Source organism: Hydra vulgaris, chromosome 08, assembly GCF_038396675.1.
Source record: "Hydra vulgaris chromosome 08, alternate assembly HydraT2T_AEP".
Taxonomy (NCBI): Eukaryota; Metazoa; Cnidaria; class Hydrozoa; order Anthoathecata; family Hydridae; genus Hydra; species Hydra vulgaris.
The window spans coordinates 36,025,933-36,045,677 of NC_088927.1; the positions used below are offsets into that span (position 1 = coordinate 36,025,933).

A 19,745-nucleotide genomic window follows, 5' to 3' on the forward strand; every position below is an offset into this window, starting at 1 on the left:
ATAAAAAAAAAAGTTCTATTATAATAACTAATTTTCTGAAAATATATATAATCACGGAATTATTATATATTATATTACATAAATATACAAAAAAATAACTATACATAAAGTTTTCCTTTGAAGTCGTATCACTGTACGCAAGTCAAAAAGAGGCTAACATAAAAGTATTATTGTGCTTTAACCACGCTGCATCTATTAGTTTCGAAAACGTTCGCATTTTGTTGACACAGATATTGCTATCTACGCTTTGTACTTCCAAAACCAACTTGAAATACACTTTTTGATGGATATTGGCGTTTCTACTAAAAGACGGATTTTAGATATAAATCTTATAGCCTCACAGATAGATTGTTGCAAAGCTCTTTTTGCTCTTCATTAGTGATCGACCGAAACAGAAAAAAAGCCGAAACTGAAATAAACCGAAATTTCGGGTGCTCGAATTTGGTGCCGAAACCGAAACCGACATTTCGGCAAGTATTTTACCGAAACCGATACCAAATTTCGGCTAGTCAAAATTTTTTTTTTTAAATTTATTTAAAAATGCAATTTTACAATTATTGTCTTTTTTTATATTCGTATTATGTTAGAATTAACTTCACGTGTATCCCAAATTGAGATTTTTTTCTTTTAATTTAGGTGCTCCAAGAAGACCTTGTCACAGAGCACCGCGAAAGTGCATTTAACCAGGAAGTTCACGCCTAATCCTTACCGTGACGCGAAAATATGTCCAGAGCTCGTTTTGAACCTAGATCTCCTAATGTAAAGAAAGCAAAAGCTTCCTAGGGACCCAGCAAACTCACCATACATGGCCCACCATGGGCCGATAAGCATGGTCTAATTCATCGTTAAAGGCATGGTCTATGCATGGCAGCCGTTTTCGAACGGCGTTTAGCCGATGCTTTGCCATTGCCTTTTTTATGCTACTTTTGGTTTATTTTGTTTGTTTTTAACATTTATTGCTATTTTTATAAATACTTTAATAAACGCGAGTTTTAACTCAGAGACTTTTGGGAAACAAATGCTAGATTTTAACTTAAAGATTTTAAAGTAAAGAAGAAAAAGGTGAACCGGGGTGATGTTTGCCTACCTAAAAAAGTCGCATGGGTGATATAAAATAGAATGTGGGTTATTTTAAACTATAAATATAGAGTCATTTTAGCAATAAGTTTTATATTACCAAATATTTAAATTTCCATAAAATTACCTTGCAATACAATACATATTAAAGTTTAAGGTTATCAAACGGTTAAACTTCTACCATCATTTCAATTTGATACCTGCATGAACTATCGTTTGGTACTTTTCGATATCCATATTTTTCTGCCTGTCCAGCTGATAGATTTAGCAATTACAACCAAGTCACCCAAAAATACCCAAAAGTGAAGAAATCGTAAAATAAGTATAAAATTGTAACTAAAATAGCTAAAAGTAAAGTAGTTGTAAAATAAACTATTAAAGTTTTTATTAAAGATTTAATAAGAAAGTAAGAGATTTATCTCTTCTACATTAATACATATTAAGTAATACATATCAATTTACATAATTAATACATTTTTAAGTAATACATATTTAAGTAATACATCTTTTTACATATTATAAGGAATACAAACAAACAAACAAACAAAAAGGATATAAAAAAACAACAACAACAAAAAACTAATTAAATGCATATATATACACTTCATGAGTTTTTTGTTATTGTTTCCTTACATTTTATATATCAATTTCTATATCAATGAAGTTTCTTGGGATGCAATATAAAAAGAATATCTTACGCTGTTTATTCAATAAATCAGAACTCACTGACTCCATGATAACATTAGAAAATTGTGCTGTTTTTGAAAAAATACTTTCAATGAAATACTACATATAAAAATAAGAAAACATATTCCAATTATCTTAAAACCATAAACACATTGTGATCTACACAAATGTAACTATAAATATTCTGTATTTCAATACATTAAACACGTTTAACTTGTAAAGGAATAAAGCAAAAGCATAAAAGAAGATCAACATTACTATTTGATAATTCATGTGCTGACGCATGTAAAATCGGAGATCGAGTAATATCAATATTACTCGATCTCCGATTTTACTGCAATCTTTTTCTCCTGACGATGTGCCAGGTGATTTAAAAGTCATTTAAACAGTTTTGCACCTAATTTCTCATAATAAATAGATATTAAAGCATTAAACTTATATCAAAAAGTAGCAATATATTTATATATTATAACTTATCAATAGATTAAAAAACTAATTTACTCACAAAATTGTGTTATCTTCATTTTACCTTTTTACATTATTAGTTTTCATCATTCTTGATTACATTGTTAAGCTAACATCATTATTCAATTTAATTCTAACAATTAACTCAATCACATCGCTTTTTATGAATGTACTTATGTATGTAAAAATATTTTGAAAAACTGAACAAATGATAATAATGATGAGAGCAATTATGATTCTACAGTTGTTTTATTTAAAAGAAAATGTTTAATCTACATATGATATAAACCCAGTCACGCAAAATTAATGTCAGGTCAAACTCGTAAAATAAAGTATAAAATTGTAACCAAATTAAATAAAAATAAGTTAAATAAACGAAGGAATATAATAAACTGTAAAAAGGAGTATAAACTATAAAATCCAATACTCTGTAATACTTGAACAATACAATAAAAACATTGTAACAATAAAAACATTATATTTCAAGAAAAATATATAAAATATTAAAGAAAAGTTAGAACAAATAAAAAAACCATAAAGTATTTTTAGCTTACACTTTTAAGGCACGTTTTACACAACCATCATTTCTATCAGTAGCTTGCATTAGCCATCGCTTTATGGACCTCTTGACATCTGTCTTACATGCTCCTTTTTCATGTTTTTGAACTGCAACTGTTAAATTTAAAACAGGGTATTTAGATGTGATCCACTTAATTACCACAAAATAATTGTCTATTAATTTACTTACTATTATGCAAATGAGTACTTTTAAAAAAGTAATAATATTGACATGAATTGTGTTATGAAAACTATTTTTTTGTATATATATATATATAAATGCAAAAATAGTCAGAACAGTGAAACAAATAGAAAATCCAGTAATTCTTTTTTCTCGCAATGTTTTTGTTAAAAACAATATAATTACCAAACAAAATTACTAATATAAAATATTTTTTTATATATATTAAAACTATTAGCACTAGAGGCCTTTCAAATAATCATCAGTAGTGCTGTTTTTAGTATTATACAAGATATTTGTATTAAAAACAAAAATAACTTAATTTTCATATTGTTGCTATGGGTGACTATTGATTGTGAAAGATTGAATTGTAATTATATACAGGAAATATCAATTAAATGTATCATGTTTTTGTTTGTGCAAATGCTTTGCATATGATAACAAAAAACTTTCGTTGTTAAGCTCAAGAAAGACGAAAAATTGGAAAAAAAGTTCCATTACACTTTTGTGTAATGGAACCTTTTTTCCAATTTTTACACAGTTGATAAGCCAGTTCTGCAACTAGAAATATGTCTGTTTATACGTAATCTTAAATTATTAGTTTTACCAGTATATGTTTGTTTTTTGCATGTTAAACATTTTAGGTAATAGATTACATTTTTGCTGTTGCATGTGATGTGACTTTTCACTTTCCAAATGGTACCGTTAGATGTTTTAAACTTATCTACTTCTTGAAGGTATAGTTTGCAAATTTTGCACCGAATATCTTTGCACCGAATATGCCGATCTTCTTACTATATTCAAATCTTGAATTCTTACTATCTTCAAATATTGAAGTAACTACTTCAATATTTGAAGAAGTAAGTCTTCTTAGTAAGTTAGAAGGTTGTTTAAAAGCTAATACCGGGTGAATATTAGAAAAAACATTTTTAATTCTTTCATTATAAGATACTTTGAGAAAATGGTTAGCTTCTCTTATAAAATTTCTAGTTTTTTTCTTCTATATATATCTTCTATATATATATATATATATATATATATATATATATATATATATATATATATATATATATATATATATATATATATATATTATATATATGTATATATATATATATATATATATATATATATATATATATATATATATATATATATATATATATATATATATATATATATATATATATATATATATATATATATATATATATAGTTTTTAACGCATTATAACGCAAGTTTTTAACGCATTATAACGTTTTTAACGCAAGTATAAAACTATAGCTAAATGCTACAAAATCCGTGTCTACATATTTTGTGGATAAATTTAGCTAAATTATTTGTGTTGACCGCCATTACTTTGCATAAGTTACACCGGTCAACAAGTAATATCTGATTTCATCCATTAACTTTAGGTGTTTGAACTTGTTATAGCTTTTTAAGTAATTTGTTAAAACAAAATCGCTATATTCTAGATAAAATGTCATTATTCACAATGAGTACTTTTAAAAAAGTAATAATATAAACATGAATTGTGTTATGAAAACTATTTTTTTATTTTAAGTATTAAATTACACACACTATAATTTATTAGGTACGTAACTATCGCGTTTTACAAAACCGAATTTTGTGCTAAAATTTTGTACCACATTTTTCGTAGTCTTTTCAAAGTTAGCGTGATTGATGAAGGCTCAGTGGAATAACTTTTTAGTATTCGTTATCAACATAGATTATTTTTAGATAGAAGAATAGTTGAAGCATTCGTTCGATTTAGTTTTAATTATACTCACTTGATATATTAACGAGTTTATCGATGTCGAAATTTTGGTCGTACTTCTGTGGTGAAATTAATGTCCAGGATATTGTCTTTTTTTTTCTATCCAATTTTTTTGTTTAAGTTATTCATTTATCTATGCACCTGCCAAATTTCGTTGAAAATTTGGCAGGTGCATAGATAAATAATTGAAGCAGCCACAGCCACTTAATGTCACAAGTAATGAAAACTAATTTTTAAATGTTGTTTTATTGTAAAACTATGATATAAATTCAGATTATACCAGTACCAACTAAGGAGAGCGTGGCCCGGGCTTGAAAAAAAAAAGTCTTTTGGGGCACCTAAGAAAACAAAAAGGAGCACATAAAATAAGGTCTTTTTAAATATAAGTTGTACTATTTTTAATTTTTATTGTAATTAATCAACTATTTTATTACTTTGGCCATTATCACATTTGGTTAATAAAATTAAAAATATATTTTTCAATTAGATTTAAAAAGGTTTTTTCAATTAACAAAAAAAATACTACTTTGCTTTAAATGACCTTTGTATGTTTATTGGCAATTTTTGCACGTATCGTTGACCATAGTAGAACAACAAGATCCACACTACCAATCGCCAGAGGATTCGCAACGCATCCATATTTGTCGTTGAGCTGTAATTTTATCACCAAACAAAATATCACAAGCTTGACATTTTTTAGAGCTTAAAGAACCGTCAGTTAATTTTGAAGTTATGAACAAATTTTTTTATTCATAATTTCAAAATTAACTGACGGTTATTCAAATAAAATATCATGGTGTGTATCCATTTTTAAAATGTCAAAATTTACTGGTAAATTTACAGGTAAAGTTACCGGTAAATTTTACATTCGCGACACTTGTTAACATTTCACAATATTACTCCTTCGTTGTTTATCCGTGAATGACCGAAGTTAGAGTATTTCATTTATTTTATTAATTAACTTATTTAAGATTCTAATAGTATGCACTTTTTTTTAAATTGCTGTTTTGCTAAAGAATTATTTAAGCAGGTTCCATATAAACATTATTATTTTTTTTTATAGATTCATATTTACGAACTAATTACAAATATTATTTGAGAAAGAAAAGTTTGTAATATTTGAGTTTAGCATGCTTTTTTTATATTTTTTCTGAAATGACCGAAGTTACATGGTGACCGAAATTAGGCCATTTTACACACACACACACACATATACATTCAAATTTATTTATTTAGTACCATGATAATAAAGATGCATTAAAGCAGTCACTGCTCATGGCCGTAGACTACTTTTTTAATCTGGGGGGGGGAAGGGGGGGGGCTAGAAACAGTAGGGGCGCAAATAACATGTCTCTTTACAATAAAACTCTTCGGAACTCTGTAGTGATGCTTATACTGTATGTATTACACTAACTTTTTTAAATGTGATATCTTGTAGGTTTTTGAAGTAATTTATTACTTAAATGTAATATCTTGTAGGTTTTTGAAGTAATTTATTACTTAAATGTGATACCTTGTAGGTTTTTGAAGTAATTTATTACTTAAATATGATACCTTGTAGGTTTTTGAAGTAATTTATTACTTAAATGTAATACCTTGTAGGTTTTTGAAGTAATTTTTTTTTTGATTTTAATTTGATTTTTTTTCAAAATTGTCCAAATACAGTTTTTCTACCTTCACTTCCGCTACAAAAATCATTGGCTATATCTATGATGTTAAGTTCATCAGTTTTTTGTGTGTGTATATTTAACAGCATACATCAGGTAAACCTTGGTTCATGGTGCTTCTTAACCATAATTTGATTCTTCTTAGTGTGCTGAAACCTCTCACGCTAGTGATGTTTGTTGCTGGTATCAGAAGGATAAGTTTTATCAACTTCCTAATTTCTGATAATGATTCCTTTTCAACTTCATTTACTTCTCTGTAATACACAACAAATTATGTGTTATATTAACATACAAATACGCATTTTAGTGCATATGTTAGTCAATTTGAGATACACTGACAGTCATAATTATTAAATAAACAACATTAAGGTTTATAGGAAATCCATTCATAACTTACCTGACAAAATTAAGGTCTTTTTGAAGAGTGTCTAATAGTTCAGTTGTGGATTCGTGCATAACTTGTAATTGTGCATGCAGTCTTGAAGCATTCAAATCTGTAGCATGGAAAGCAAGAACTTCGTTATTCATTGAACTTCCGTCAGATGAAACATTTATAAGTACTGGTTCTATCTTTTGAAGCATTAAATATCTTTGTTGTTAAAATCGAAATTGAATACTGTCAATTGTCATTTCTATAGCTTTGAAATATTTCTTCTTGAAAAAGTCAAAACTAGAATTTTCAGGTAATACTGATGCAGATGCTCCTATTTCAAAGCAACGAGGTACTTTGGCATGGAGGGGCAAAGAAGGTTTTTCTAGTTAAAGTAATTTTTTTTTAATTTCAATACGGTTCCAAAATAGCTCAAATGAATTTTTAGACCGGATAGATTTAAATGTAATCAAAGTTCTTTCAACAACTTTCTGACCTTCACTAGCCGAAAGTGTAACCTTTTGCAAACTTTTTGATAAATTGTCTACCATGCATAAAATAGTCTCGTCCAATTCAATTCCAAACAAGAAAGGGAAGTTTTTCATTTGTGCTGCAACTCCGCCTTTTCGAGCGACGATCTCACTGTCTTTTGTCTCAGATTTAGCTTCTTCACAAGCAAATTGTAGAGTTTCATCGTTTTCAGAGATGGAATAAAATGGTTCTGCTCTTACCGTGTACGGCAGAGTATACGAATACAGGGTGTCCCAGGGAGAATATTTTCTTTTATCTTTTTGAAAAGGCATTCACGTTTAGGAGATTTTTTTATCAACTTTGTAATTTCATGAACAGTGTTCAGAGCATTTTTCATGATGCTGATAGCTTTAAGTGTATCTTGTACTAAGTTCAAAACGTGACCATAACAATGGAAATATAGTGCTTTGGGTTCTAGGTCACTTATTCTCTTTGCAACTCTAACTTGTCATGACGCTGACACCATCATAACATTGACCGCGACAATTATTAGTTGAAAGATTCATCCACATAAGAACATCTTTGAAAGTTGCAGTAATACTTTCAGCAGATGTGTTTTCCATACTATAAAGTCCGACAAACACTTCATGCACTTCCAAGTCATCTTCATCTATATATTGCATTTATATATTCCATTTTCCAGAAATGTTGGATGCAATTTTTCTGAGTATAGTGAGACCCATCTTCTGCAGAATTTCATTTTGGATAACTGCACACGTAAATTTATCTTGCGACTTTCTCATCTATTTAGTTAAAGCGGGATTATCTTTGCTTCTGAGATTACGTAACTAAGAAAAGTTCGAATTAAATTCTTTATAATCTTTGTCTGTATTGTAATCACCACGCAGAGCAATACCTTGTCTGGCGAGAAATTGAATATTCGTGATTATTATTAACATTGCTCTATTTTCCATTTTTTCCTGTGCATGAGTTTTGCTGAGAAGTTCACCAACATCTTTAGTTGTTGAAGGAATAGTTTTAACATTCTCGGTGGCTTCTCGATGAAAAAGAGTATTTTGGTGTTTCTGAAATTTTTGTAAATCCTTTTTCCAATTAGAAAATCCAGTTTTTGTGAAAACATCCTTGCTGCATTTTAAAGATGATGAATTATGCATTTCCATTAGCAAACAATAGTAGCATAAAACTGTATCGTTTCATTTGTTGTAATGCAACCATGGAAACAGTTTGTACCATTACTGAAAAAATGATCGCTTCTGACTACCACATGTACGTTTTGGAAAAACTAATACAGTTTGATGCGGACTACTACTTAGATGCTTTTTTCGGTAGACTGTAACAGTGGAGACAGAGTTAACATCATTGTTGGCTGAGTTAGTAATTGAAGAAGAAAAATTAAAGACAGAACTAGAAGATGATGCTGAAGTAAAAGTGGATACAGAGCTAGCATAAGAAGAACTAGTAGCAGCAGTATCAGGGTTAGCAAGAGATGCAGTAGTAAAAGTACTGTTAAAACCATTAGAATTCGAAGTATTATCTAAAAAAAAATGCTGTAGTAGCTGTAGTTTCAGGGCTACAGGTAGAGGCAAAGTTAGGAGAAATTAAACGAGGTGACAGTTCTTGCATAGAAAGAAGTAATAGTGCGGTTGGTATATGCCCCTTCCAAAAATTCCTTTAGTCGTTTGCTACGCTTCCCTTCCGCACCAGACAATTTTCGTTTTAAAGACATCCCACTGAAGTAAATTGTATAATAGATTGTTACGTAATGTTACTATAATTAATACAAACTTATTTAAATCTAATTTGCAAACTGTAATTATTAGATAATAAATATTATTTAATAATATTTAAATTTAATTATCAAATTCATGAAATTAAAAACTCTAAATAAAAAAAGGAAAATTCAAATTTATTTAAAAAAATCGCCTTACATGAACAAAACAACTTTTTATTAGTTGTAGCAAGTTCAATACCACATTGTAACAAGTTCTATACAGCGAGTTCTTTTTTTTATTCGAAAGGTAACGTAAAGTTTACTGTTATTTACTTAATATGTAAACTTAAGGTTTACATATTTGCGGCATTTTTATTCTTATTATTCATTTAATTGCGAAATATGTTTTTATAGTTGTTTCGCAATTAAAGAAATTAGTTATAGATATTTAAATTTTATAGATATTTAAAAGAAATTTATAGATATTTAATTTATAGATATTTAAAATTTATAGATATTTAAAAGAAGGTTATATAAATGTTTTCAAATTGCTTATAAAAATATTATCAGAAACGCAACAAATCGAAAAGATGGGGCCCCCCAAGCTCCCACTTGTCTACGGCCATGCTGCTTTGAAACAATAACAATGGGAAGTATAACAATAACCACAGAAGTAATTAAGTGCCGTATTTCACTAATGGCTTATGAGCACTTATCAATTTAATCCAAATAAGAATGCATTCTTAGATGGATTAAATAGAAATATAAAAGCGAGTCTTTTTAAAAAAATTACAGTAGGGGAGAGTGTGTATGAAAGAGCCAGATTTTGAAGGAGCCAGAACCATTATTTCTAACTTACTGGCATCCGATCCTTATTGTATTCAACTCTTTGTGTGGCAACGCTGGATATCTGTGACCCACAAAAAACGTACAGTTCTACTAAAATAAATAGCGTCGTAAGGGAGCACTAAAGATTTTGAAAATGAAAAGTAATTTTTTGGTGGTTTACTTATTTATTTTTAAGATTAAGTTTAATGTTTTATTTGATAAAAGAAACATGCTGAATTTTTATATATATATTTGCCCTTCATTTACACAAAAATTTTTAGATTAAAACTTTTGTCAAAATTGTTTAACTTAAGGTTATGTATTTAATTAGACAATTTTTTGAAAGAGCCGACTGTTTATGCTGTGAATAAGCCGCCTTTTTTATTTGCCTTTTTTTTATACTAAACGATCGTTTTGCGCTTTAACGACTTCATATATTTTTCGTAATTCATCATTGAGCTTATTCTATCGAAATTAGTTGCTTTAATGACTTTTCCTGAAGTTGTAAAACATAGCTCCGTTTGAATTTAAAATAATATTTAATAAAATTTTAAAAGTCAAAGTTCTGAAAAAGTCATTTTTTTTTTTAAAGTTTAAATAATATTTTAAAACTTTTTTTGTATTGTTTGATTCATTTTATTATATTATTAGCGTTTAACGATTTCGGTAACTTCCAAAACAGTTACTTTTAGTTACCGGTTTACAACTAAAAATTTACAATAAAAATTTACAACTATTATTGATAAAACTGTGAGAAGAATTTACATTACCAATAACACTCGCGCAGATTTCATTTGTCTTTGCATACAAATATTTAAAAACATTTTCAGTAACAAAAAAGGAGAAAAAGGTCCATAATTAGTCCCTCTCTCTCTCTCTCTCTCTCTATATATATATATATATATATATATATATATATATATATATATATATATATATATATATATATATATATATATATATATATATATATATATATTTTTTAAATTTTCCGTTTTTGTTACAATTAAATTCCGTAATATAATACAAGATATTCTTATTCTTTCAAAAATAATCCAGTTATAAATATAAAAAAAAATCAAAGACAAAATCATAAGAGATAGTTATACAAAAATATATAAAAACGCGGGAAACTTGCAGAAGACCATTAAGTCTTATCATCAAGAACCGTTGTACTAGTTATGTTTTTACAATATTAAATTCCTATAATATTGTTAAAAGCAAAACTTAATTAACTAAGGTAAATAGTGTTAACACCAAAAACATTCAATGTAAAAAGACAAGAACAAATAAAACAAACAGTCAAAGAAACAAAAACAAAACAAAGCAGTTTAAAAGAAATCATTAATAAGATTTTTATACTTTGAAATACTCTTTTTTATTAGTTTTTGAAAGCAATTTATCATTGTTTACATAGCACGATACGTAATTTTAAATTGTTCTTGTTTAGTTTTGTACAATGGTTCAATTAAGCCTGTTGTGCGTAAAGTATACTTAATGTTAGGTTTTATTTCATAAAGATCATTAAAAATTAAGGGGCATTGTTAAAATTTACTTTTGTAGATGAGACATAAAATTTTATAAACGTTTATCTCGTATAACGTAAAGATGTTCATAATTTCGAACAGTGGTTTTGCATGTCCGTTTTTATTTTTAAAATTTATTATACTTAAGGCATGTTTTTGTTTTCGATAGAGTGCTTCAAGCTTGCTTTTAGATGTACTACACCACGCAATATTCGCGTAATTCAAGTAACTTTGTATAAAACTGAAATAGATTTGTTTTAGATGATGCTTATTAAGTAAATCCCGTGACTGGTATAGAACGCCAATACTTTTTGATATTTTGCTTCCAATATAGGCAATATGTTTATTCCAGGTAATATTTTCGTCAATGAGAACACCAAGAAATTTTGTGACTCTTTCGCGACTAACTTCTGTGTTTTCAATAACTAGTTTTGGAAAAGAAATAGAAATTTTTTTTTTTTTTTTAAAGGGTGGAATATATATATACATATATATTCCACCCTTTAAAATATATAAAATTTTTACATATATATATATATATATATATATATATATATATATATATATATATATATATATATATATATATATATATATATATATATATATATATATTTATATATATAAATTAGTAAAAAACACTTATCTAACTTTTATCTTCTACTTTAAGTTTCACCATTGCTGGATCATCAGGAAGAGTTCTTAATCAGAAGAACTCTTCCTGATGATCCAGCAATGGTGAAATTTAAAGTAGAAGATAAAAGTTAGATAAGTGTTTTTTACTAATTTATTATTGCGCTGTTCTTTAAGAACATAGAGCACTCTATTTGTAAAATACACTAACATAATTTACATATATATATATATATATATATATATATATATATATATATATATATATATATATATATATATATATATATATATATATATATATATATATATATATATATATATATATATATAGGGTTGACCGAGAAAATGCCGATGCAAGAGGCAAATCCGACACCCTGCTCTGTAGTTGTATTTTGTGTGTTAAGCGCTGTTGTATAGTATTGCATAACTCACTGAGCGTTAGTTTTAGTATTGTCCGCCAGGTAGCAGCACTATAGCGCTTTACTCACAAAATACAACTACAGAGCAGGGTGACGGATTTGCCTCGTGTGTATATATATATATATATATATATATATATATATATATATATATATATATATATATATATATATATATATATATATATATATATATATATATATAAATTATGTTAGTGTATTCTACAAACAAAGTGCTCAATGTTCCTAAAAAACAGAGCAATGATAAATTAGTAAAAACACTAATCTAGTTTTTGTTTTATTCAGCACTGTGTTTTACCATCAGTAGGTTCATTAGAAGAGGTTCATCCTGATAAACCTACTGATGGTGAAACACAGTGTTAAAGAAAACGAAAATTAGATAAATGTTTTTAATAATTTTTATATATATATATATATATATATATATATATATATATAAATATATATATATATATATATATATATATATATATATATATATATATATATATATATATATATATATATATATATATATATATATACAGGCCCTATCAGAGGGGGTAGGGCCACACGGGCCATTTGGCCTAGGCCTCGACCTAAATAGGGGCCTCCAAATTTTTCCGGAAATTTAATATATTTTTATTAAATTGTGATAACATGAGCAAATACATAAAATTTTAATCAATGTCGAGACAATATTTTAATATACTTAATTAGTTGATTATTAATACACATAATTATTATTTTAATTAAATTATTTGTGTTGTATTAAGTTTGTTCTGATATTTATTTTAATTCAGTCATTAATAATTGTTGTTTGCAGCAAGATCGAAAACTTTTAAAACTAATGTCATTGCTAAATTTAAACATGAAGAGAAAATTTGAAAGTGGTGCATTCAAAAGGCAAAAAAGACAAAAAATTGAAGAAGAAACAAAGAGCCTAAAGTCAATAACATCATTTCTAAGACCACTGGAAAATCAAGCCAACCCAACACACGGTAAATCAGATATTGAAATATCCGGAACTACATCTTCTGAAAAATCAATGTTGCAACAAAACAAAAATCCCCAGATAGATACAAATGTGCAAAACATCTCAAATACAACTTGTGTCTCTGAATCTGGAATTACAGATTTAGAAAGCATGGAATCAAATTGTGAAAATATATTGGTTCACCAAAGCAACAGTCAGCAGAGGGAAACAAATTTGCAAGCCATCTCAAATGATAATTGCATCTCTGATTCTGAAATTTCATATTCAGAAAGTTTGGACCAAAAATGTGAATCAGATTGCTCTAATATATCAAAATTGATTGTGTCTGACATTGGCACTGTTGACAAACGAAATATTACTCAAATGCAAGAAAGTTTCCAAACAAACTTTTTAATTCCAAACAATATTCCACGAGATTCTTATAATCACGCCTTTCCTACTCGTCTGAGATCAAAAATTCTTCCCAATGGTGAGATATGCACAAGAGATTGGCTTTGCTGGAGTGATGTGTAACAGTCATTCTATTGTGCACCCTGCTTTCTTTTGAACAAAAGTGATTCCAAGGTATCCACCTTTTCAGAACAGTTAGGTTAGAATATCACCAGCGGTTGGAGAAAGTTGAAAGACCGAATACCAGCACATGAAATGTCTGTATTACACAAACAAAACTGTCAAATGGAAATCAGCCAGTAGAGCAGCCATCAGAAAAAGTTCTATTGATAATTTACTAATAACAGAATTGTCAACTGAAACCAGTAATTGAATAATAAACCAGTAATAAAACTTCTTGAGCGCCTTTTGAACGTCATTCTTTTTCTTTCTGAACGTGGGCTTGCTTTATTTGGTTCCAGTCAACACATTTATGACCCTGACAATGGAAACTTTCTCGGAATAATTGAGCTCCTCAGCAAGTATGATCCAATTTTATCAGAGCATGTGAAAAAGGTCCATGAATCTCAACTGAACAAAAAGCGCTTACAAGTTCATTATCTGTCCACCCGGATTCAAAATGAATTTATTGAACTCTGTGGATCTTTTGTTCAAACCAAAATTATTGAAGAGATTCAAAACACAAAATATTTTTCAATTGTTGTTGATGCAACACCAGACTGCTCTCACAAGGAGCAAACAACTTTCATTATCCGTTATATAAAAATTGATGGATCTAAATTTTCCATTGAAGAACGGTTTCTCTATTTTGACGATTACTCAAAAAAAACTGGAAAAGAAATTGCAGCAAGGACTCTTCACGTTCTAACTTTGTTGAACATAGATTTTAAACTGTGTACTGGTCAGGCATACGACAATGGTCCAAACATGGCTGGAAAATACAAAGGTGTGCAAGCAGTTTTGCTAGAAGAAAACCCAAACTGTATGTTTGCCAGCTGTGGAAATCACACTTTAAACCTTTTTGGTGTTGACTGTGCTGAATCATGCAAAGAAGCAATTCTTTACTTTGGAATTGTGCAGCAAATGTACAATTTCTTCAGCAGTAGTCCACAAAGGTGGGAAATTCTCAAGCAACATGTATCTGCTTCACTACATGGTATTTCCAAGACCCGATGGTCAGCAAGGATTGAAGCAGTAAAACCAGTTGCCCGTCACTTGAATTCACTGAGAACAGCTTTAAAAGAGCTGCAATCTCTCAATCTCACAGTATCAGCTCAGTCAGAACTTCAGTCCATTCAAAAGTATTTGTCAAAATTTGAATGCATTGTAATGTCATCTTTATGGATGAAGCTCCTCACAATGATTCACCAAACCAATCTTATAATTGAGGCAAGAAATGCAACTCTAGATGTTGAAATGGAAAACATTAAAAATTTCATGGACAGCATTCAACAGATTCGTGAAAAATGGGATGCTGTTCTGAGTGAGTCAAAATTAATTGCAATGAATATTGACATTTCACCAGAATTTTCTACCACTCGAAAGTTGAAAACACAATTTGATTCAGAACAGTACTATAAAATCAATGTATTTTATGTAATAATCGGCTCTATTCTAGCAGGTCTTAAACGTCGATTTGAGTCACAACAACACATTTGTAGTACTTTTGGATTTCTTTGGCACTTCAACAAGATGAGCAATGAAGAACTACTCAGTGCCACAACAAACTTTCAAAAAAAGTACCACAAGGAAATACTGTCTGATATTTCTGATGAGGTAATCTTTCTGAAACAAATTTACTCCACAAACTTTACATCAGATTGCAAACCAAAGAATTGTTTCAAGAAATATTAGAACTTGGACTGTCTGGTGTTTTTCCTAACATATCAATTGCTTTGCGAATTTTTATCAGTTTGCCTGTCTCAGTGGCTTCAGGAGAAAGGTCTTTCAATGTGTTGAAACAAGTAAAGAACTATCACCGTTCAACCATGGGACAAGAACGCTTGAATGGGCTTGCAATGTTGAATATTAACTGTGATATTGCAAGAAAACTCGATTTTTCAACAGTTGTCAGTGCATTTGCAAAAGCAAAAGCAAGAAAAGCATTTTTAAAATAAAAATTATTACTAATTTGCTGTTTTTTTATTTATTATGCAATGGCAGTTATTTTATGGTAAGGGCCTCAAAATTTGTAAATGGCCCGGGCCTCACTCAGTCTCTGAAAGATCCTGTCTATCTGTATATAAACTAGAATCCTCTGTACTGGAGTATACAGGAACTTCTTGCAGTGTATTTTTATGATTTGAGGAATGATATTTTATTGAATTTGAAACAATAGATTTTTATTTTCTTGCTATTTATGAGGTTTACAATTACTTGTGTTGTTAGATGCACATTGATTTTTCACGATGCACAATGATTTTTCACGATTTCGTTATTTGTTTTTTGTAGTTCGTCGTATTTTACCTGTAATAAATGCAAATCTGCTATAATTTTCTAACTGTAATGCCTTTAACCGGTCAATAACTTCTTTTAAAATCAATGCCATATTTATATCTGGTGGTTGATACATTTGTTGACTAGCTTGTTTGGAGTTAGAAAGCAATTCATTAAAGTCTTTATGTAGTTGATTTTCCGCTAAAGAAATCGACATCAAATAAATATCATCCAGACATGTTACTACTTTATATCGTTTTCTAAGATTTTTTTTGACGAGATCTTCAGTGTCTAGAATAATGTTTAGCAGCGAGAACTACTCTATGTCAAAATGTTCCAATATTTCTTTTAATAATTCGACTCTTTTTAATTTGAAAACTTCCGCCTCCTTAAATTGCGAAAATTCATTGATGATGACATCTTGGATGGGAGCAAATTTCCTCTATATTTATTATATAATTCTCTAAAATATTGTTACTCAACTGTATTGTTAAAAACAACTCACCAATTTCTCTTGGCGCCATATAAAATTTTAATGTAACAATTTTACAAAAATTTTACAACAGTTTTTCTTTATTTTTATATAACAAATTTGAGTTATAAAATTAAAACTTGCTTGAATTTTGAAAAATCAACAGTTGTAAAAACGTTTCTTTTACTTTATTATTTTTAATTTTTCGCACATCTTTTATAAATAAAAGAAGTATTGTTAATCTTTTTTTTATTTTTAACTATTATTTATTTTAAATTAAATTAAAAACATTTCTGTTGTTTAGAATGTCCGCAATCAAACATGTTAATTTAAATCCAATAGGAAACAATGTTGTCATATTATGTTATGTTGTCAACTTTTTGTAAATGGAGATATTTAATTGTATTTATTTAATATTAAAACTGCAGAAACATATTTTTTCTAAAACTTTTTTGTCTGATTTCCCGGACTTCACTTGAAAAAATTTACAGATTACTGACCTGTATTATACAAAAATATCGAAAGTATTTTTAAATTTAGTTGTTTTATATTTGGAAAACAAATATCTTATCGATTTTCCTTTCAGAATTTCCTTTGTTCTTCTAATAACTCGTCTCAAATTAACTTACATGTTATATATATATATATATATATATATATATATATATATATATATATATATATATATATATATATATATATATATATATATATATATATATATATATATATATATATATATAGTATAATATGTATATATATATATAAATATATATATATATATATATATAAATATATATATATATATATATATATATATAAATATATACATATATATTTATATATATATATATATATATATGTATACATATATATATATATATTTATATATATATATATATATGTATACATATATATATATATATTTCATAAAATATTAATTATGAAATGTTTCTTTTTGCCGATCGAATTGCATACTTAAATATAACGTACTAACACATGTGTAAAACAAATACTTCAAAGGGAAGTTAAATGTTCATACTGGTATACCTAAGGACTACCAACGGTTTACCAGCGCTGATGCGCCAATGTACGTTCTATGTAGGGCCGGCGACGGCAGCCCAGTGCTGGCGAACCATTAACGGCTTAGCTATAGTCCAGACATGGCTAACCAACTCTGGCGTGCCGGTGTAGCAGCCTAAAATAACTTGAGATAGTACTTTGGTACCCAAAAATATTGGTCAATAACGGGACGCTACTTTAGATTAGTCTTAATGACTGTTTGTGCCTGTTCCTATGCTAAGCCAACAATATCTTCGGATATAAGAAAATTGTGTAGAAAAATATAGCATGAAAATTCAAATAAATAGCTCAAAATAAACAGCAGAAAGATTATAATAAATGCCATCAAGCACCTCATTTGATTGGAATTTGTGATGAAGTTCTTTTGAAAAATCAAAAAAGGATAGATAGAAAAGGAGGAAAATTTTCATTTAATTAGCTTGGTCCATATGCAGTACATTCAATTTCTAAAAACAACTTGTGCACTTTGGTTAACCAAAAAAATACTACTCTAAAGAAAAAATACATCGTTACTTTGCTTAAGCCATATATTGATAAAAATAAAAAGTCATTATATAATGATATGTTGAGTTGTTGTGTTAAAACTGAAGAAAAAGTTACAAGTTTATGGTGCATGTTACCCGATGAAGTTGTTGAAATGATATTGATTAGTGTAATGAAAACATCCATTAATGTTACGGAAACATATCAATCGTTGTATCATACCTGTAAAAGATTTAAAAACATTTTGCAACAAAAAAAAGTTTCTTCTTCCGCGTATTTTCCTTAAATTTCGAGATCACGAACTCTCAAGTTTAATGCAACGGAGCAATAAAATAAAATTCAAAAGTTATTAAAAATATTTTGACCCTTTAGTGGAGTTGCAGTTCGCTTGAACAATATTGAACACGATGAAAAATGGAAATCTGCATGGATTATCATTTGTGCAGAAAAACATTCATGGTTTTTATTCAGGCTTTATATAAAAACAATGCTAATATTAATGAAGACTTACTTTTAACTTTTCTGCCTGTACAAAAACAAACCGATGATTTTAGTTGTGGATTGTTTGCATTTGCCTTTGCAGCCGAATTATTAACAAGTAAATCACTTATACAAACAAATTTTGATGTATTGAAAGTGGGGGACACTTGTTATCATGTTTAAAGTCTCAGCATCTTTCACCATTTCCTCAAATGATTTTTTTTTTGTGTATAAATACTGTATTCAAACACAATAGTTACAATTGTATAAATTTATAGACTGTAAATATTTATTTTTACCTATTACTTCTTTGTACCAAAAACGCACGCCAAGAATGGTTCTGAGTTCCAGTAATAGCATTTTTTTAGAAAAGAAAAATTAGGAAGAAATTTTTAATAAGGGATTTTCTCATAATAATCCCAAGAAATCATAGGGATTCTAAATACTACAAGGTATAAGTGTTTAAAAGAGAAATAAAAAATGAACAATGGGAAACCCAATAAAATGAGCTAAAAAGGACCAAGGGCGTGTGTTTTAGGGGGGAGCGAAGACCCAAAAACCAAAAAAAGATAAAATTTGGAGGTGCCACGGTATTTTTTGTAATATTTTTGAAAACTTTAAAGGAAGTAAAATAACAAAAGATACAGCCGCTTTTCAATGTAAAAATACTATAAAACCATTTGTTTTTTAACCAATGTTGTTACGCTAATAATTATTTAATCAGTATGCACCAGAGATGCAACGCGCCACCTCAAACTAAATGTTATATTTATTTATATATTTCAAATTCAACTTTAGGGGAGTACTTATATCCTGGAGGAGTATCTATATTCTAGGAAATAAATACTCCCGTGAGTATTTATTTCCTAGGATATAAATACTCCCGGGGGTACATATTTCCTAGGATATAAATACTCCGGGAGTATTTATTGACGGGAGTAATGTTAGACTGCTATACCAGTCTAACATTAGTAGTGTTGGACCTTTACTGGTACGCCAGAACTGGCCAG

The 19,745-nt window shown here is 28.4% G+C and overlaps 1 protein-coding gene across 1 annotated transcript; it reads left to right on the top strand.

Moving 5' to 3' along the window:
- The first annotated feature begins 8,487 nt into the window (after nt 1-8,487).
- LOC136083277 (zinc finger MYM-type protein 1-like) lies at nt 8,488-19,571 on the top strand. Its single transcript, XM_065802677.1, has 7 exons — nt 8,488-8,496; nt 8,604-8,696; nt 12,701-12,773; nt 13,198-13,860; nt 14,167-15,557; nt 18,191-18,479; nt 19,534-19,571. Exons 1-7 carry the CDS (start codon nt 8,488-8,490, stop codon nt 19,569-19,571), a joined length of 2,556 nt encoding a protein of 851 aa, XP_065658749.1.
- The last annotated feature ends 174 nt before the right edge of the window (nt 19,572-19,745 follow it).

What these genes read in the sequence shown, in the direction of transcription:
- LOC136083277 (XM_065802677.1), top strand. An exon ending in TACTGATGGTGAAACACAGT is followed by an intron (nt 12,774 to 13,197) that starts GTTAAAGAAAAC and finishes ATTTTAATTCAG; the next exon opens with TCATTAATAATTGTTGTTTG. An exon ending in TCAATCGTTGTATCATACCT is followed by an intron (nt 18,480 to 19,533) that starts GTAAAAGATTTA and finishes ATTCAACTTTAG; the next exon opens with GGGAGTACTTATATCCTGGA.